This window comes from Taeniopygia guttata, chromosome 2 (assembly GCF_048771995.1).
Source record: "Taeniopygia guttata chromosome 2, bTaeGut7.mat, whole genome shotgun sequence".
In the NCBI taxonomy this organism is placed as follows: domain Eukaryota; kingdom Metazoa; phylum Chordata; class Aves; order Passeriformes; family Estrildidae; genus Taeniopygia; species Taeniopygia guttata.
In genome coordinates this window covers 49,218,625-49,240,362 of record NC_133026.1, presented here as the reverse complement: position 1 = coordinate 49,240,362, position 21,738 = coordinate 49,218,625, and the positions used below count along the sequence as shown (strand labels likewise).

Genomic DNA, 21,738 nt, shown 5'->3' with positions numbered 1-21,738 from the left:
ATCTGTAGATGACATCACTTTAGGAGTAATCACAAAAGTTCAGAAGACCAGGATAAGTACTGAAAATTATCATGCTAAATCAAAGGAATGGTCTGAAAGAAAAAAATGCCAAGTGTAAGGCGAGATACAAGCAGAAATCTTAAGCCCATGTACAAAGTGGGAGGTAAAAAGGAAGATGTTAGGAAAGTGCAATCCATGGAAGTAAGCTGAAATAAATAAGCTGCTTTGGAGAAGAACACTGTTTTTCAAACAAAGACTATGAACTACTGGAAGTAGTCTGGAAGTAACTTGGAAAGCCAGGTTTCCCTACGCTTCAGATAGAGAGCATTTCCCTTGGGGAAAGAAACAAAGTGCAAGTGGTTGGAAGATTTAGGTCATTACTCTGAAAACCTTTTTATGTAAGAAAAGCAAAACACTCAAATATGAGTCATGTGAGGCTCACTACGGCATCTCCTCCACTGAAAATTTTCAACTTGACAGACAACCAGACAAACCATCTGTAGAATTCACGTTCCTGCCCCAGTTATGTTGACAGGACTGTATGAGCAGCTAAGGTTTTCCCATGTAGCCTTGTATTTCCACATCTTTCTGTCAGCAATGCATGACAGGGCAGCTGGGAATCCAGTACTAAAGTAATTTGGTGTCAGGAACAAGCAGCAATTCTGGGGAGTTTCCAGAAACTGATAACTAATATCCAAATAGCCCTTCAGGTTTATTGGGAAAGCATGTAACTCGCATGAAAGGAGTTGTAGGCACAAGGTATTTTGCCAAGTGTATCTTTTCTCTTGCAGACTTTTTGTGAATAATTGAAGAGGAAATTCTAAAAGTAACACACAAATGACAGAATGTACATGATACAACTAAATACTAAGAGCAAACAACACAGGAAAGAAAGCAAGTACTTTATCAAGACCCACTAAAGAGTGGACCTAAATAATACATTACACTACTCTTCCAACCAGGACAAACTTATACTGGATTGAGATGCCTCACTCCAGCCAGTCATGAGTTGTTACAAAACTGGATCATGCTGGCACAGCACAGACTGCATCTGGTTTAATGCAATATCCAAATATAAGTTGTCAGAAGGTGGGAGGCTTCTCCCATGTAAAACAAGATCCCTTAATACAGAATCTCGACTACAACCTGGCTGCCTCATGTGGACGGCAAAGCTATTTAATTATTAATATGTACATGACATGATTTGTAAAACTGTCCTTTTCCTGCCATCATCTTCAGAAGATAATATTTGGCTACACTATATGCTTCTTCATACTATGTAAGAAAAAGAAAAATGCACCATACTTGGATTTAGTTTTGATTTAATGCAAACTTAAAGCCAACTTATAGAACAGGTGAATAAAACACCTTGTCAAAAATAATTTGTTTTTCAATGATTTCTATAATACATCTTTTGCAGAATGACAAAAGCAAAACAGACAGAAGGGAGATAATTGGTTTGTCCCTTGTTATTAAGAAAGTGTTTACTTAAAAACTTATCTATAGCTGAACAACAGTGAATAGCAGATTATGAGAAGCACTGACTATTTATTAAAATACTGGTAGTAGTAGTACTTTGGAACCTTCTTAACACAGAGATACAAAAAAATTATGTAAAGATATATGGAGAAATATCATAAATAAGCTCTGGAAGCCTACAAAACAGCAAGCCATGTTCCTACATTTACCTGGGCTAGATGAACCACCTTCCCAGTAAAAAGCTGGTTTGTTTTCTTTCATTTAAAAATAATGTTTAGTCAATAGAAAATGCCAATGCCATGTTTCAAATATAAATATATTACAAACAAAATACTTAATCTTTCACCTAATTCCCAAACCTGTTTGGTCCAGTTTTACTTCCTTGCTGGAAATCTTTTCTCCACCCTCCAGGCTTCAAATTTCTATCATAAAACAATCTGATAAGTAAATTTATACTGGCAATACTGATACAGGATGTGCTACTAGAAGTATACAACAAAGTTCAGCATTTCCTTCACTTTTACCTTTAGTCTCTACAAATACCAGGTAATCCAACAATGTAACTCAAAGAGATGATTAACAAATAAACTAATTCAAAAGACAGCATTTGTAAAAACCTCTCAAAGAAATGATACATATATTCCTAAAAATAACTTCAGAAACTGAACTCCAAGACAGAAAATCTCATCATTTTTCTTCTAGCACAGAATGTAATCTGAATCTTACCATCAGGAAACTGCTCTGCATCATCATCAAACATGGCTTCTTTCAAAGCAGATTTATTAAATGCGCTGATACCATCAGAATAATTGTATGGGTTATAATCTCGTGAGCGTGGTGAGGAGTGGGGAGGCATTGTGTTGAGTAATGAAGTTTTGTTATCCAGAGCTGTCCGACCTGTTTCGCTCACACCACTTCCTGCTCGCATTTCCATTATTCCTGAAGCACTGCAAATCTGCAGGAGAGGAAGTGTCACATGAACATGGGAAATACACTCTTACACCTTTCCATTAACTACACCACCAATTCATTTACGTAGCAAAAACTTACAAATTTCAAAATGCTTGGAATTTTCAAACTAGCCTTCAAATAAGAAGTCTTAGTTTTCTAAACACTGCATTCCTCAAAAAAACCCAAAACAAACAAAAAAAACCCAGAAAAAAGGAAAAGTGTATTGTCCAAAAAAACCCCTTAAACCAGAAATAGTTGTATTTTATCTTACAAGTCTGATGCAAAGTTATTAAAAATGTGTTTAAGCATATATATGTGGCAAGTTCAACAAATCTTACAAAGTTCCACAGAAACAGGGGTTCTAAATACTACATATTAACAGCCCATAGGTTGTGTACAAAATAAAACAAAACATTCAGAAACACATGTATTAGAATACAAACTTCTCAAAAAAATAATTTCAGCTGTTTTGCAAGATCACCGATTTCTAAACTGCTAATATGTTAAACACAGTCATTGCTATGTAAAATCAGCATTTACGTTTTCAAAATGTCGTTCAAGACTAGGAACATATTTTTCTAAAGCTCTTAAGTAGTTCAGGAGAAATGTTCAATTTAAGAAGAATATAAACCTCCTGAAACAGATGCTTTCTTATCTGTAATCAATCAGATACTAGCTTATTTTGCTGATACCAACATGGACTGAGTCTGAACACTCACCGAATCACCATCATCTTTTTTAGCATCTCGTTTTACAGGCTCATTCATATCTTCCTGACTACGAAAACTGAAATTCTGAATGGCTTCAGTGACTCCACGAAGAGAGCTGTAAATATCTTCAGAATTCATGTTTTCAGTGTCATAGTCAAATGCACTGTGGGCCACGGAGAAGGACACAGGAAATAAGATGGATTTATTTTGTCATCTGTACTTTTAAACCACATTAGCAAGCAACTACAGAGACTCAGGAAATATTACTATAATTACTACTTTTCTTCAAATACATTAAGAAAATTTTCTCTCCACAAAACAAAACTGTATTATGGTATGCCTTAGTAAGTGTACTACCACTGACACAGAAAGCACTGAAAGTAGATAAGGGAAAGGCTTCAGTAGGCAACAGATCTGCCTGAAGAAATACTAATTTTGCTCTGTTTTACTCTGCTGAATGTGATACAACTGGAATTTTTACACCATCCTCTTATTCTGAAAATAGTCCTAAAGTAAGGAGCACTGACAAAATTCAACAGCAAGTTGATTGGTAAAAGCAAAATTACAAAATCCACTTTGCTGACAACATCATTACTATAAAAAAACATTTGTAAACTACTACTTTGTTAGTCTCCCCAATATTAAATCTGGTTTGATGAACCAGTGTGTTGGCTTTGGCTGGAACAGACTTAACTTTCCTCACAGTAGCTGGCTGGGGGGCTATGCGTATTTGTGCTGGAAATGGGGTTGTTATCATAGGAATGTTCTAGTAACAGCTGAGCAATGCTTACAGAGCCAAGGCCTATTCTGCTCCTCACACAGCTCTGGCAGTGAGTGGTCTGGGGGTACACAAGGAGCTGGAAGGGGACACAGCTGGGACAGCTGACCCCACTGACCAAAGGGATGATCCACACCATATGGCATCACAATCTAAGCATCTACTGCTGAGGAAGGAGGAAGGAAGGGATACTTAGAGTCATGGCACTTGGGTTCCTAGGTCACTGCTACAAGTGATGAGGGCCCTGCTCTCGTGGGGACAGCTGAACACCTGACCCCCCCATAAGAAGAAGCAAATTCACCATCTGTTTCTTGCACATGCAGCTGTAGCCCTACCTAATTAATTGCCATTATCTCAGTTTTCTCTTTTATATCCTGATTGTCCCCCATATCCCACCATGGGGACACCGAGTGGCTGTATGATGCTTAGTTGTTAACTGGGGTTAAACTATGACATCAGATTACATATTTTAACACTTGTTAGAGAAGCACACTTTGGTTTGTTCTCTTGCTAAACCATTTGCCTTCTAAGATGGACAGCCCTTTCCCACCTCAGGCCAGCATGTCAGACCCTTCTGGGGGGCTGAGCAGTTTCATTCTATGGAGTAAGAGATTTATTTCTGAGCATCTGTCATTTTGTGCAAAATTTTGCCCATGCTTTCATCGCTGGGGTTACATCTTTGGACAAGGTGTTTTAAGCCTTACATATGGAATTGTAACACCATCAGCCTACATTACCTTGGTGACAAAGTGTTCTGTGATGTATTGGTTGGGGAAGTGAGAGGACTTGACCAACTTGCTGGGGAGCGCGGAGTAGGTCTTGTTAAAGGACTTCCCATCGATCCCTGGAGGAGAAGAGGTGAGAAAAGATACTCCAGCAGAACTAAAAGCTTCCCTTTTAACTTATTTATTATTATATTTATTTTTCTGGTGCCCAGAAACATTTAAAGAGCTCCAACTAAATTCCTGGATTGTCCAACCAATTACTAGAAATTTTCATCCTGTGTAATACTGAAATTAGAAAGTACAAGATAAATTACTCTTAAGAAGCACATCCAAACCTATGAAGTCACTTGGAAGTGACAAGGACTTAGAAACTGTAACTGCAGAGGAAAAAGAAAAGACATTCCACAAAGAGCTGCTAAGTAGGCTTCTACATAGTAACTTCAGAAAGAAGAGTAACAGAAGTGGATACCTGACCACTGTTGCCTGTATTCCGGAGATGATTATGAAGAAGCTTTGTGGCTCCATCCTGAAATGTTTTTGGTAAAGCACCCAACAGCATTGTAAACTCTGGAGTGTTGAGTTCAAAAAGGGAAATCAGCACTGACTGTGCAGCCTACAAGAAGAAAACACAAACTGAAGAGATTAATTAGAGTTTCAATGTAATTTTATCAGCAAAAGATGTTATAAGGAGTGGTAATCACAAAATGTCACTTAAGTCTTGATCAAGCTTGAATAAAGATGTTAACAGATGTGAACAAAAGCAATTCATATTTTCTGGCAAGCTGGAAGTTCTGATTTTGATAAATTCAGGCACACAACTATCATTGTAACAAGCAGTCTTTCAGAAATATGCTTTTCAAACCCCCTAGCCCCACATCCTTACTGAGAAAAAAAAATAAGGAAAGAATTTGCAAAATGGCTTTCAGAGTTTGGGAAGCTGAAAAATTTTAGACAGAGAAATTAAACACTCCAGGCAGGAGCAAGCATGTGATCCTTTCTACTGAGCTCTGCAAGTGGTAATTACAGATGGCAACACACTTGCCTAAAAAGGAACAGTTAGCACTGTAGAAATTATAACAAACCCAACCAAACAAGATACCCTAATGTGGAATGAGACAGTAGTGATCACAGCACTTGATACTCCTCCTCATAACTTACCCTACAGCCAAGCTAGTTAGCTAACCTTGCCTCTGCTCCCTTTAAGCTTTCTAAAAGGTAGGCAGACGTAACGGGCAATGAAATTTAGCTGACTACATATTCTGAAGATGAAAACTGTGGAGTAGTTTGTACTGGATGTCACCTCCCATACTCTCAATCAATTCATCTTTACCATCACATTCATCCTACAGCATGTTTTACATATGCTAGGTGGTTTTACTTACTTGAATAAAAAAATCAGTGCTCTTTACTGACAAAGCAACACAGTAAACTACACAACAGTTGGATTCCCTCTAGTACAGGAATTAAGTAATGTTTATACAGTTTGATGAAGATTAATTGGACAGTATAACAAACCTGTCAACATAGTAACTAAACTAACAAGTGCAAGGGACAGCTGGAGGAAGTTCTACAGAATTACTTGTTTGTAGCAGAAGACTGTGGTTCTAAGATTAACCAACTATGTGCAATTTATACAGCTCACCATCAAGACCTGCCATGCACTGGAGAGAACCAGTGCCTTATGCTAGACAGATTGATAGGCACCTTGCTTAACCACCAATACACTCCAAGCAAGTAGTTTAGAAAATAATTGTAGACATTTATTTCCCTCATTTTGCTTCCAGAGCAATGAACTGTAGCATTTTTTAATTAAAAGTGGAGAGCCAAGGTTTGAGCACACATACCTGCACACATCTCAGTATTAAGTAAAACATCAAAAATCCCAGCATGTCAGCTTGCCCCAATTATCCTTGCATACTCGTGACTAGTTGTTTTCTTTAACATTTATTTCCTTGTCTCTTTGATAGCGTTTCCTTCAAATGATCACCTTGAATGTCCTCTGCAATCTGTCTGATGTTTCTCTTGACCTTGTCATTCTTAATGGTCAGTTTTTTAATCAAAATTGATACAAAGCAAAACCAAGACAAATTCAGCAGCTGAGCAGAGGTTTGGGAATCACCACTTTCATTTTTCTGTCTAGTTAGCCAGTCTCTGCTCCTTAATACTGTGTCTATTTAAGCTGCTATTAAGAGAACACAATAGACAGCCCAGGATTGTATCAGGATAGAAACTGATACCATCAAGTCTGCCCAAAATGAAGCTCTGCCTATAGTATCAAAATTGATACTGACTTCCAGAAGGTTTTGAATGCAATTATCTATTTTGTTTCTTTCTTCCTTGCCAAAGAAACCCTGCTTTTTAGACTATTTAGAGGTTTCTGTTCTCCCCAGCATTAGGTCTCTGCTGAGATTTAAATTCACTCGGACAGAGATAATTTTAAAGAGTGAAATAAGGATTAGAAATATTTCTTTGGTTTTCCTTTCTTCTTAGAAGATTTCTAAGAATAGATTCAAACTCTTTCCAGAAGCATTCTAATCTTAGAAGAAAAATCTAAGTTCTGAAACAGAATTTTACCTTCCAGAAAGAAGTCCCATGTCACTGAACTATACTAAGAGTGTCCAATATGAGACTAATAAACTAAGACTTTTCATAATACTTAGCACTGGAACTGTTTTTCCTAAGGAAACAAACAAGCCCATGAATTAAACAGAAATTATTTAGAAAAGGCTTTTAATTTAAAGAAATTACATTAAGTTCTATAAAGCTTGTTAAACTAAATGAAATTAAAAAGCCTGTGATAGCAGGTTGAGAAGACTGTTAAGAGAAACATTTTATACTATCAGAATAACTCTTTTGACTTCTTATTGGCAAAACTTTATTTTCAAGAGTTAAAGGATTCTTGCAGTTTGTTGCCTCAAAGAGCTGTGTTATGGAAAGAAAAAATAAAATCTGAAAACTTACATAATTAAGGTGTTTCAGATGATTAAACTCACTGGTAATTCTTTCCATGATTCAGTTACTTATTGACACAAAAATGCCTATTAGAGTTACGAACCACCAGATAAGACAGCTCGCCACGTGTCTCAGTACTAAAACTTCACTGATTCAGAAGACAGTGCTGCTTCAATTCTCCTCCTGTTCTATGATTTTTTTATGTTACTAGAACATAATAGCCAGGCAAGAAAAGTCCATTGCATGTAATCTATTACTGTTTTCTCCAGCTCATGAAGTTATACAAGAAGTGAATGACTAAAACATTACCTCCAATATAAAAACTCTCTGGTGGTTTTCTATTATGTATTGCAAACATTCTAGATATCAGAAAGTCTTCTAAGTTATTTTTATTTTTGTTTTCTTCACATTACAGTTTGTAAGATAGCTCCTACTATTCTTTCCTACATTCCTCCTAAACAAAGGAAGTTGTTCTTTCCAGAAAAGAAGAAGCTGCCAACCTCAGACTTAACTGAAAGTAGCAAAACAAATCTCAACAAATTAATAGTTGCAGCTTTTCAAACTGCAGAAATAGACAGAAAAAGAGAGAAGCGTTAGCTCTCTGTATCACAGACACTTGCACTGAAGAACCACAAAAGGTACAACATTTTTGAAGTGCTGACATGCTAGAAATGGCAGCTACACAGCATGACCTGTAACCGTCAGAACAACAAAACTATTCCATCAAACTGCAAATAAAATTAAAAGCTTTTTTGCTTTCTACAGATTGAAGTACCCTTTCCAAAGACAGCACTAGTACATTTCTTACAGTTATTTAGTATCCCTGCTGTAGCTCACAAATGTTAATTTTCGCTTCACATAATTATGTGTAAAATGAAGGTTTGCACCAGAAGTGCAGCATTACAAGAATAAGCCTATGACAATAAGCCCATAACCTTATCAAAGCACTTTCTTTGTCCAAGGTTCAACAACTATCTACCTACCTGTTGTTAAAAATAAAGGACTCTAGAAAATCCAACAGAGATTAGACTGAGTTTGCTACCAAATTTGCCACTCACTCCTGTTACAAATGTGCTATTTAGTATCACAGGGCGTGGTCTCTGAAGTAATATTACAACTGTACAAAAAATGGTCACTAAAGAGATTTTAGTACTAGATAGTACTTGCAATGGAGAATGATAAATTATGAAACAGAATCTCAACATACTAACATATATAAAAATAAAACCATAATAGAGAGTTTCAAGATGTTAATTTAAATTTTTACTTAAATATTCTTAATTACCTGAAATGCTTTGCAATTCTAAGGACATATTAACAAACATACCTTTCTAACATCTGAGCTTTTAGGTTCTGTGGTCCAGGTGATGATTCGAGACACTGCTAACCTAGTTTCACTTGAATTTACAAAATCTCCTGGATCCATCTGTTGCGCAAGAGTTTCTATGTATTTCAGGATTGCAACTTTGACCTGCAAAGAGAAAGAGTCAGGAGGACAATAAAAATGGTGGGCTGCAAAAACAACTGAGCTCACAGACTGTTCATCCCTAAAATAAAGTTGGGTTTTTTTTCCAATTAAACTACATGTTTTCAGCATTAATATAAGTTTTTTTTTGCAACAAATCTACAAATGGATTTAACATTTGAATAAGAAAGTTATTCCACATACATTCAGATAGTCATAGAAAGCTTACATTTCACTGATAGCAACTAGAAGACATAAATCATTGCATATGCAGAAGCTTACATTTGAAAAAAAAGATATGAAGAAAAGATTCATTCACAATTATTAAGAGAGTTTTTCAAGTTCTAAAATGAAAAATGAATATCATCTGATGAACCAATGTTCACTTCTTACTAGCTCCTACCAGGTAGTTAACATTCATTTTGTTTCACAAAATGTCAGATTGAGCAGTCATAGTCTCTGGAAATAAGCCACAGGAATCTTCCCACTAAATACTAAAAATGTATGGAATAGAATTTCTAGGAAAGACTTAAGATGGGTCACATGCACACTTTCTTTGAATATATTCAGATGATAGACACATGGGTTTACCAGGAGGACAGAAAACCTCCTGAGCTCCCTCATTTATCTGATCTTTCTTTTACCCCACAAATTGTTTTATTCCTTATGCAGAATCCCTATTTTGTACATCCCAGACTACAGCACCTCTCTGTTTTCTCCAATACTGCACCACTGCACAGTTTTGGGCAAAGGTTATGCCTGTGTGTGTCTAAAATATTTACTTCCTCAACTCCTACTACCTCAGAAATTTGTCACCCAATCTGTCAATGAAAGTTGTGGACATTTATTTAGGCCATCTACCAAGTTTAGCTGCTTTTAATTCTACTAGTAATTATATTGAACCAAAAATATCTACCAGGAGAGAGAGACCTATGTCCATCATAACCAGAGAGAAAGAGTTCTGGGTGTATTTCTGGCTGCTCATGGCTTGTAGCAAAACTGTTCTGAGCAAAGCCATTTAGAAATTTCTCTTGGTCATTAAACTTGCAAGTGATTAAAAACTCAAGATACACTGGCACACACAAATAAGGATTAATAATGAATATTTCATTTTCAAAGCAGCTGTTAAAGCTCAACTTCTCTGAAGTTACACCAAGCAGCAGCTGAAGGCTTTCATCTTATGCAGATCAGTATCTACAAATGCACACTATTTGCTAGCGATTTTCCAAGGAAAAAAACCCGAGCCATTAACATCTCTGCAGCAAAAAACCTTAGGCCACATGGCTTTCCAAATTCAATACAATAGTTGACATTTCTAGATTACATAGAGAATCCATTGTGACAACATATTTGACTGTTGAGGATTTAAATAAATCTAATGTAAGACTTGAAAAGGTTGCTGTTAAAGACTGTAACATTTAGAACACCCAGAGGTATTTCTCTCAATGAAGAGACTCTGAAATACTGTATTTGAGAAAGCAGGATTATTTAGTGTTTGAACTGCTTCCTGAGGAACTTGCAAAGACTTCTGCAAAGATGGAGGCTCTCAGACAGAACAGCACTGAACAGAAAATGAATGCAGAGAGTTCTTACTAAGAGAGCTTTTCACAGTGAGACAGATTCCCAACGTTAAATTGGATAGCTGTTTTGAAAAAAAGCATTTTTTACTAATTGTTTCTGAGATAAATTCTGGAAGGGCTACACGTTTCTGTGGTCAGATTTAATGAGCCAGTACTATTACAGATTAAAAACCCCACACTGAGGTAAAACTCCGCCAGAGCAGAAAATCTACTTTAGAAGTATCTTTGCCAATATTTCCAGTAACTATGTATAGAGTTGAAATTTAGAAATAAAAAGGCTAACATTTTCAACAATCCATTTAATCTTTCTGAGAGAAAAATTTCTAGACCGCAATGAAAACATCTCCAGAATTCTTACAATGACTATTTAAGGTTAAGTTGAAACCACTCTCTATGAAGTTGTTCAATACCATCACTTTCAGACTGCAACATCCCAGGCGTCTGTCTCTAACTTACAGAATACTTAGGAGTGATTGCCTGTGCCATTATATAACCAAATGACTAAAATATACACTAAAGATAAATTGTTGTGAATCTGTGTTACTTAGGGTTTTTTTAATCCATAAATTTTAATGCTGACTTAAGGTAAAAAAAAAAATCTTCCTATTAACTGTGGCAAAACCCTTTGTCAACAAATCAGCATTTTCAAAGTAAAGAAGGATTCAGAAACTTGAACTTTGGTCACAGTGCTTAAATCAAGTCCTCACTGAGGCTGAGAAGATATGAAACCCAAGAAAAATGAAGTGATAATTGAAAGTGTATTTCAGGACAATAACCATCCTTTGGAAACTATGATTTGTACCTGCAAACATAAGCTAAATAGATTCTATCTTACCTAGACCATTTGATTCCTATGCCCATCCAAACGTATGACCAACACAGACACATACATCTGGCACCTCTAAACTGTGTCTGAGTAATTCAGCACACCAAAGTGTAAAATGACTGCAGAAGTATGACAGATATAGCACAGTACACTAAGCTGCATCCTTCATGGATTAGGTCAGGAGAATTCTATCTTCTCTATGTCTGGCCTTACTGCCCAGCTATCCAAACCCACCTCTGTGGCCCCTCTAAAAACTTAAGTTTTACTGTCTGAGACTTAACTGTTTAAGTGTAAGAACGACAGTGACAGCTTACTCCAAAGGATGATGATTATTTACTACTATCATATGAAAACCAGAAAAAAAAGTAATTTGTAGAAGGGAATCATTACACAGCTCAGATTTCTAATCTACCATCCCCTCCTTCTATCTGACCATCTTTAGGGATGCTGAAAATCCCTTTTCTGACTTTTACCTGTCACAACAAATGCTGTTTCTCAATATTCCTAAAAGAAATACAATCAGATAATCATTTATCAAAGAACAAAAGGTAAAGACTTCAAGAACTGGAGTAGTCCTCTAGGACTATCAATTATTTTGTGGATTTTGATCACATCAATTATTCAGTTGATTATATAAATTATTCTATCTGGGTGCACTGAAGATGGGATTGAGGCAAAATACTCAATAATGTGGATTTTAAATAGAGTCTTCTGATCTGTGGGCAATGAATAACTTTACTGTCTGAATCCTGAAGTAGTAGTTACCACATAAAAAGGAAGTAGGGGGCACTTTCCACTTTTTTCTGGGAAGAAAGCTTATCTTCTCTTAAATACTTATATAATTTACTATCCTAAACATTTTTTCCAAATACTCTTAAGTTTGCTACAAACTATACTACGGTACAGTATAGAACTATAGGTGTTCTTCTATAGCGGTAACTTTTATTGGCATCTTGATTTCAGAATTCTCTCTCAAAATTAGTTTCAGAATGTTTTCCCATCAAGTGTTTCATATTTCTGAATTCCTTCTGGGCCATTTAGGGAATAATCTTGAACTCAATCCCAAATCAGCCTAGTAGAAATCCATGTCTCTTTCCAAATCTACACTCTCAGCTTTGAAATGTGTTTGATACACCTTTAACAGCTATACACTAGTGTATGGAAAAAGGAACATCTCAACCATCAACTTCACCTTCCTGGGAAGGAAAACCAAGCAAAATAAAACCAATCTCAATTTTTTCCAAGGATTCATTTAAACAACAAACTGATTTTTACTACCTCATTTGCTGTCTTCAATAAATGACAGCAGTCCCTTTTTAACACAGCTCTACGAAGCAACAGTGGTCAACGTATCAACTGTCCTCAAAAGCTTAAAAATGTAAGTTTTACTGTATTGTAGACAAAAAAGGCATATTCATGTGACTTTAGGTTCAACATAACTCCAGAAAAGTCATACTCTTGTGCAGTATCAAACTGAGTAAAAATATTTCGTGCAGGATAGAGCAGAAAATGCCAGTTACCATATGCTTGTTATTTCCCCATTCCCATCACTTATAAATCTTCCGATTTGGTGCATTTGTTCTAAAATCAACACTCTTTGCAACTGCAAATGTACTACAGAATACACTTTTACTTTTCAGATATGCTGGCAGGTCTATGGACTACAGATTCTTAGGTAAAAATGTGTGTAATTATAAAGCTACACACCACTTTCAGAAAAGTAGAGTGTACCACAGAAGTAGCTGATTTTTAATATAGTAACTCAAGTTCACATCAATATTAGAATAATTTAAAATAACTCAAGGCCTATCAGGCTGAACACAGGAAAATATATATATGAACTTGGGAAAAAAGTATGGGAAATCACAAACATAAAATTAGAAAAGACTTGATAGAGTGAGTTTGCATAACCAGCTGGATGTTAGGCAGCCACATTTTTGTTGCTCATTTTTACTGTACTGTGTTTTTATTAGACCACTCTTGCAGCAAACATTTTCATACTAGTATCATGTTTAAAACTGAGCATCTGCATGCTTAAAGTTTCTCGCAAAGGTTAGTAGCAGCATACAATGCATTCAAATAAAAATTATTGGTAACACTGTAAGAGTTTCACATAGGGTTAAGAATAAAAACAGTAATTCAGACAAAAACCTTTGAGCTCCAAAAAGAGCGAAGCTGGTCCTGCAGTGCTGGCTTGACTGTCTGAAAGTTTATAAAAACAAAATCCACTAATTGAAAACCTTTCCTTTTTCTTTGTTTTTACACAAAACAAAAATAACAACCCAAATTCAAAAATTAAGACAAGCAAATTTCTACTAATGATGATTTCTGCTTGCAAAGCAAGCCTAAAAAGTCTTACCTTCAGACTAGGTGTCTGGGTCTGGTCAACAGTAAATCTCATTAAAATACTGAACTGGAGGTCATTTGGAAAAGATTCCCTGTGAACAAACAAAATAATGTTATGTTAGATTTTGTTTTACGAACTGTTGAGAGGCACCAAATAAGTCCTCACCCTTCTCAGTAAAGCTGAAACTGCTACCACTTGCCACTGTGTTTGACCTTTCAGAAACATTTACCTAGCATGTTAAGAACAAGATTCAAGGAATTCGTGCTATGAAGCAATCATAGATAGAACAGATAATGTAAGTAATGTGGAATGATATAACAATGATATGCTAGAATTCTGATTCTAAACCAGGCTAAATTAGTAAAGTCTGGGGAGAAGGAAGGGAAGACAGAAAGCAAATCCATTATTACCATAACATCTTAAAAGTTAATGCTGACACAGAATATTCTAGTGAAACTTTCACAGCAAAATAAAGAAGTGCAAACACAATTTCTACATCACTGACACAAAGTGAGACAACAAACATACATGGCTCAAATGCACATTCTGGAATCAAGTAAGTAGTATCATATCAATTGTTCAGCACTGAGGACTCAAACCCTTTCAATTAAGACTCATTTCATGAAACCAAAATGCTAAAGCAACAAGGTTCACTAAAATTTCAAGATCTGTCATGAGCTGTGCATTTTTCCAGAAATAAACAGCACACCAAAAAAAAAAAAATAAAAGCAGCAAAGCCCTTGAGAATAGCTAACACCTATGTTATTATTGCTTTTTAAAGAGTCATTACACATTACCTTGTGACATCAAGTGCCTTCTGAACTTTTGCTTGTACAGACCCAAGCAAATCAGCACCCATTTTTTTCAACAGCTGTGTCAGCAATACAAACAGCCAGTCCTGCAGATCTTCTTTATGGACCTGGATGAAGTCAACCAGTGTCTCCAAAAACATACTGAACACCTAAAAGGCAGAAGAAGATGGAAAAAGGGTAGGATGGGGCAAAAGAGGAAACGACACTGACGTATGCCGAACTTACAAACGAAGAAAGCAGTAAGGGAATCAGAGGCAGAGAAAGGCAGTGTTTTGCAGCCAAGCGGGAAAAAAAGAAAAAAAGAAAGGACAAGAAAGAAATCTGCCTTGCTTTTTCATTGGATTTTGATAGAAGAGTACATTGGAAATGTTAGCCGACTTCTGTAGAAGTTTAACAATTAGGTATTCCATGCAGTTTCGTCAAGAAAAGGAATGCTTACTGTGATGGCTGGCGCAACCTCAATTTTTCCAGTAAAACTTAAATTTTCACCCTCTCAAGTTCTATCATTAAGTTGATTTGTCACATTCCTGAGAGACTACAAAAACACATTCCCTTTAAAACCAAAAAAGCTGCTAGAATTCTTTCACAAATATGAATTGTAAATATCTGCATTATTAAATACTGCAAAATCATGTCAGCTGGCCAATTCCTTTACAGAAACTACTTGTAGAACAGAACAAGCTTCTTCTACTATTTCAGGTATCCCAACACAAAATTATTAACCACAGTAGGGAAGAAAAGCCACAAGAGATTTCAGATTGGCAGGTGTTTAAAATATAGAAGTACTTTCATTTTTTTGAAAACATAATATCCATTGTCTTCTTTTCAACAAATAATGTTGAAAAGACTGCATTAGGTAAAAAAAAAAAACCCCAAAACAACAAAAGCAAAGGAACCAAAACCACGTATTTTTTTATTGGACTCACATCAGGAAGGAAGACTTTTCTTGGAGGGAAGGGGTCAAGGAGGGTGTGACAAAGTAAGTTTGTTTAAAGAGCTCTTTTAATATATCTCACTAGTTTTAAGATTTTTCCAGACCTAAGAGTGAAATCAGGATGTATATACTCTCTACTTGTGTGGCCCATGGGTTTCCTGTTTCCCTGACATGAAAAATTGGTATTTGAGCTGAAAAGGTTCCTTCACAACCCACGATCCAGCACAGAGTTGGGTACAGAAGCATTGCTGTGGTACAGAGAGGGTCGGGCAGATACTGCCTCCTGAGTATTTATGTCATGGGTGCAAGGCTAGAAGTGGCTGGTGCAGAGCAAGGGCTGGAACCCCACATCCTTCTGCAGCTGACCTGCCTTGTCGTTAGGCCAAATTCAGCTGCTTCTGTGAGAGTGGAAAACCCCAAATTGTGATCACACTTCACATAGCTGCACACACTAGGACATGGAAGTAGACTTTCTTCCACAGCACTGATGCAAGTAAGGAGGAGCTGGCATATACTGCTGCACGCCTTCTTCACTGAGGAAATCTGATTGCTTTTCACATTGATCATCAAGTCAGGGAAAGCAAATTCACACCATGAAGTGGAAAAAAATCCATAGAAGCATCTCTTAAAGAAGTGCCTCCAAATTTACACTAGAAATAAAAAATAAGCTTAGATTCATTTTATCAGGAAAGGTTGGACCAGACCATCCTTGAGGCTCCCTTTTAACCAGGTATTTTATGACTCTTTCAGGATCTACTGGAGACTTGGGGAAATTTTTTAACAGATATCCTAAATACTGAATATCCATGTTAGAAACAAAACAATACAAATCGCTAGTCAATATAAAGCCCATCAGGAATAGCTATTTTAATTATTTCCCTTTTGGGACAAATTACATTAAAAATTGGGAAAAAATTTGCCAGCTTCTGGGCTGTCTATGTAGATGTATATTCAAGTCTGAGGTTTCAAAATTATCCTGCCAGTAGTGGGACAAGACTTTTATGTGCAGGACTGGAAACAACCTGTCTCAGGCTAACCTGAAACCATATATAGTTTTGTGGATTCACAAGCAGTAGCCACAGTTATAAGACAGAGGCAAAACCAAACCAATATGTATTTTCTGTATTGTAATATCAAGTCTTTGGCTTTCACAGTCATAAAGTAAGGGGAAAATACACTTAGGCAAACAAATTCTGGTGCTATAAAGATTACATTGTATGTGTATGTGGGGATGTCTCACAAAATCCTTCAAATTGAAGTACACAGCTCAGCAGAATTTAAACCTGTACCTGTTTGAGTTTGTAGACCCTGACACACATGGCTTTTCCATTAAAACATGGCAGGCCAAACAAACTGGTCACAACCTCTGACTTGATGGAGTAATATGGACTTCTTATGACACTTCAAACATGTAAAGTGGCTTAAACTGAAATCATTATAAAGTGAATTATGATTCACTATGGCAAAAGTACTGAAGATCCTGTGCTGATGTTTTAGCTGTTTAAAATACACGTAATTGAGGACTCAGCTTTGTTTTCAAGCTTTGTTTCATTTTAGATTTACCACAGAGGATGTCTAAAGAAAGATAAGTAATTTTGTTGCATTTTTAAAAAATACTTAATATATCATTTTGTCTCAGCATGAAGAATTTAAGAAGGCTGAAAGAGCATTTAAGGTAAAGGATGAATTTGGAATGGAAAATGGAACTCAACTATCAATATGTTGAAGAATGTATGTGGATACTGCAAAAATTGCAGTTTCCATTTTTATGATGCAAACTGAAATTCTGAAATCAACCATCTAAAGTTGAAGTCCATAATAATTTGACATTGGAAAAAAATAAACAGATATGGAAATAATTATAAGTGATCTACCTCTAAAGTGAATTTTTTTCAGATGTGCCAACCACCACAATATAAAGCAGGAATGCATAACCAAACAATATCAGTTAATTAGTAGATAAAGCACATCTCGAAAATTTACCACACATTTTACTATTTGTTTATAGCATTTTATGATTGCAAAAGGCTTGACACTGCATGAACTCTTTGGGGAAGAAAAATAGAGAAAAGGGGTTAATTGCACATTCATGCAAATAAGGTTAGGCTTCCAACAAATATTGAACCAACTTACTCTCTAAAGAGAGTTCCAACACAGGGGACAGCATGCAAAACGAAACAAAAACAGAACAAAACAAAACAAAACAACAAAAAAGGGAAAAAGATAAAAACACACAAATTAGTGGCCATCAATACGAAGTTCCTGTATGGAATATAAACCAAATAAAACAAAAAAGGTATTTCAAAACTTTTATGACAAATTTAAGTAATTTTATTGGGATACCCAATATAATTTTAAAATAAGCACTTGGCATGTCCTTTAAGTCATTCTCCCATTTTCTCCTCCAAATATTATTACTCTCCAATTCTATGTAATTCCCTCCATCCAGTATCATGCTAAAGTAAACCTTATAAATTCCCACGAAAGTGATGACAGAATAATTCCTACAGACACTTGAGTCTAAGATGAGATTTATGTAGGCGTATGTGTGTGATTAAAAAAAAAAAATCACAGCTTATGAACTCTTAATATTTAAAGGGTTCTCCTGATAACATATTGGTAACTATTAATAGTTTCGCAACATTAAAAAGCAGGCAAGGTTTCAGTGACTAGAACAGCTGTACCACAGGTTACATTACAGGCCAGAGTTTCTTGAAGCTACGTTATTTCATATCACAGTGGCCAGTAAACAGAACAATCAACGAGAGTAAGTCAATATAACATTTTAAAAGGCTTATTTAAAAGGCAAAATGCTCTTCTGACATATACACCTAAAGCTTGGAACATTTGCATTATCCTTCCCCGGTTCCCATGCTACATAAAAATCTCCACAGTAGCTCTGACATATGCCTTGCTGAAATATTAATTACCACAGAACAAGCACAATTAAACCAAGCTGCTATTAACAACTTGGTCACTACTTCATTTAAAAAGTAAATATTCCAGCCATATTTCAATATTTAATATTCTTTCTTCTGCTTTGACTTTTCTTTTTATGTAAAGTTTCCTTCTTTTTAACTGCTTGGTTTAGGTCTTTTCTTCTGGATCTCAGCAGTATGTGATCAACTTTAATACCACGTTGCTGTCAGCAGTGCAAGTTATTTCCAAAATACATGGTGTCAGAGATAGCAGCTGTCACTTTTTCCAACAGGAAGAATAAAGAGGACAGATGAACGCTAAAGTTAACCTATCAAGACCTCTCATCACTCTGAATTTAATTTTCCATTGCAGCAATAAGGAAGACTTAAAAATACGTAAAATGTATTGCATAATCACAGTGATTTTTCAGGATTCTTCTGGGAAAAATCAATACTTCTGAAATAATACCCTATTACTCATTTATTGTTATAATTTTATCAATTCCAAAACACAGATACAAAGTAGGACATGTTATACTCAACACAAAAGATACCACTTCTTCCAAACAAGCCTATAAGTAAATAAAATATAAAGCTATGTGGGTTTTTTACATTATTACATTTATTAGGCTCCTTCCTTACCTGCATTCCTTCTGCCATAAGAAACTTAGTTGTACTAGTAACCCACCTCCCACAAAACCTAAAAATACTATCATACAAAGTAACTCACTTTAAAAGATTTTAACCATCTTAGAAAACAGAAGCATTATTTTCCTTGATATATCATCCATACTGAGTCATTACCTAAGTAATGGAATAAAACATCTCATTTTCTTTTATTATAAAGTTATCTGATTATGGATAACTTAGTCAGACAACTTTATTTGTAACTTATATTACTGCAGAGACTTTTCTTCTCATTGAGAAAAAATCTATACTTGTGTTGAAGTGGCGTCTGTAAAAAACAACTTCCTAAAAACACAGATTTTGAGCGCAAAACACTGAACTACTCCAAGGCATTTTATATGACATTAACCTTCAATTTATTTCCATGATCCTGCAGGAAAAGGGGGAAAATTACCTTGTTCAAAACTCTAAATTAAATTGAAATCTGATACCATTAACTACTTTTGCTTATGAAATTTTACATATACATATATCACTGATGTAATTTACCATAACTGTCTTTCTTTTAATTTATGTTTTCAGACATTTATTGAAATTAAGAAAAACCTACACATACCTTACTGTGAGGATCAGCAAACATTCTTGTGAAGATCTCACACAATCTTTTCAACTCAACACGACTGTCAAAATGACAACAATACATTAGTCAACTCCCTTGCTAGTTCTGCTAGAACACTAATGCATAGCAATCAGTGAAATCAAGGGTAAATATTGAATCAAATAATTAGTAAATTAAGTAGAGGAAACCATTTTGTTCAAGACATGGGTAAAAATGTAATAGCTTTCATCTAAAATGAGACTTTAAACCTATAAATGTCTCTTTTAAACTGTCCCATCTATTATACCATACTTTTGTAACAGTACAGATACTGAAAATGGTGTTCTTAGTAGAGAGTAGTAAACAATTTCTTCTGAATAAATACCCCCAAAATTATAGTAAAAAGGTCTTCTACTGACAGTAGATGGAAGCATCTTAAGAACCTTCTATATGGCAAGAATTCTCAATTTTGAATTCCCTGTATCCACTAGTATATAAATACACACTGTAGCCAGAACTGAGAAAAGCTTTCTTGTTCCTTCCCCATCTTACTCTCAAAGAGAACACCCTGCCTTCCCTCCACGCTGCCTCCCACCAACACTGAAACAAGATGTTTCTCTATTGAGATGTCATCCTACCTCAGAGTTCTCTGGTTCTTCAGTAAGTTCTGCAGGCCTAGAAGGCCTTCTTTCCTCTCTGACCAGTTGGTGCTGGCACAGCGGTTCAGGACTTCAGCCACGTCTTCTGTCTGCCTCATGTAGGTCGGTATGCTCCCGTTCCTGGAGCTGTAGGACCTTTCCGAACAGGCACTTGATGCGTCGCTGTTGGCATCATCATCTGAGTACATCCCGTATGATTCGTATCTTCTTCGCACGGGCTTCTTCTATCGTACAGAGACACCCCAGATCAGCACTGATTCTCAAAGGGGTAATACAACATACCCATAATGGGTCGAGAGACCAACAGTTTCAATAACCGGTGTGACCCCTACTCCCTGCAGTGACAAATGGCTCCAACCATTCAGCAGGTCAAACCAAGTTAATGAAAATATTTTGAAGTATGACTTACATAGTACTCCAAACATAAACCCAAAGCAAATGGAGAGAAGACATATGTTTGATGAAACATTTAACTTTAGGTCTTTTTCAAGAACCCATACAATTGCATAATAGGGTGACAAAAGACTGTTGCAAGTTAGTTATTTCATTTCGTATCTTTATATGTGTTACAGAATTTAAGAATCAGAGGTCTACACATATTCTGACATTTTAACTCATTTTGTATCAAACATGTTAATACCAAAATATTAAACTATTAAAGAAGAAAAATAGTTTCTATACCTTAGTCCGTATGTCTCCTAAGAGCTGTTAGCAGTAAATTATTGAAAAGAAACAGAAATTGAGAACAGGAAGGTAAGGCATAGCAGAACTGTAATAAACTTCCTGCCACTGGACAACATATAGTCTTACTGTAAATTTTATACTTAACTCTCTGTGTCTGATTAGCACATCACACATAGTCAAGAAGTAGTTTGATAAGCTTCCATTTCCAGTAAAATATTACATAGCATGGGTGGGCTGGTCACAAAGACTTCTCTGTCAAAATCTTTGTGTCTTATGCAGATATTTGAGCATCAACACATTAACTTAACACATGCAGTCAATTGTTACTTAAGTAAAAACCTTGATTTCAACTATTTGTTTAATACCAAATTTTGTCATTGCAACACTTACAGTCAATGGTCTACAAGAAACTGATTACATAATGCAAAATTCTAAATCTCCTAAAACAAAATAACCAACCAACAAAACAAAACACAACATACCAAAGGTCAGAGGGGGAAAAAAAGCTATTTATTCTAAAATGAAAGAAACCCCACACACCTCTGCAAAGCAGCTCTTACCATTCAAACTTTGGAACTGAAGTTAGCATTTAAAAACTGAGTTCCATTACACACTCAAGTGGTAGTAAAAGCAATCATTTCCCCCTTAATTACCACTGCCATTTGCACAGGGTTCTCGTTTTTAACCATGGAA

At 35.8% G+C, this 21,738-nt stretch overlaps 1 protein-coding gene across 50 annotated transcripts in view; it reads right to left on the bottom strand.

Moving 5' to 3' along the window:
- Window positions 1-21,738, bottom strand: part of CLASP2 (cytoplasmic linker associated protein 2) — a 143,110-nt gene that overhangs the window by 9,642 nt on the left and 111,730 nt on the right. For 19 of the 50 annotated variants that reach the window (XM_030265220.4, XM_072925891.1, XM_072925907.1 and 16 more), the window contains 11 exons: window positions 21,043-21,066; window positions 20,341-20,585; window positions 19,721-19,784; window positions 14,611-14,774; window positions 13,826-13,904; window positions 13,618-13,668; window positions 8,923-9,066; window positions 5,113-5,256; window positions 4,656-4,762; window positions 3,150-3,303; window positions 2,206-2,434 (listed from right to left, as the gene is read on the bottom strand). In XM_030265220.4, coding sequence (XP_030121080.1) covers window positions 2,206-2,434; window positions 3,150-3,303; window positions 4,656-4,762; window positions 5,113-5,256; window positions 8,923-9,066; window positions 13,618-13,668; window positions 13,826-13,904; window positions 14,611-14,774; window positions 19,721-19,784; window positions 20,341-20,585; window positions 21,043-21,066 — 1,405 coding nt within the window. The remainder of the gene's footprint in view (window positions 1-2,205; window positions 2,435-3,149; window positions 3,304-4,655; window positions 4,763-5,112; window positions 5,257-8,922; window positions 9,067-13,617; window positions 13,669-13,825; window positions 13,905-14,610; window positions 14,775-19,720; window positions 19,785-20,340; window positions 20,586-21,042; window positions 21,067-21,738) is intronic. The other 31 variants (XM_032746787.3, XM_032746790.3, XM_072925895.1 and 28 more) reach the window with 4 other exon arrangements.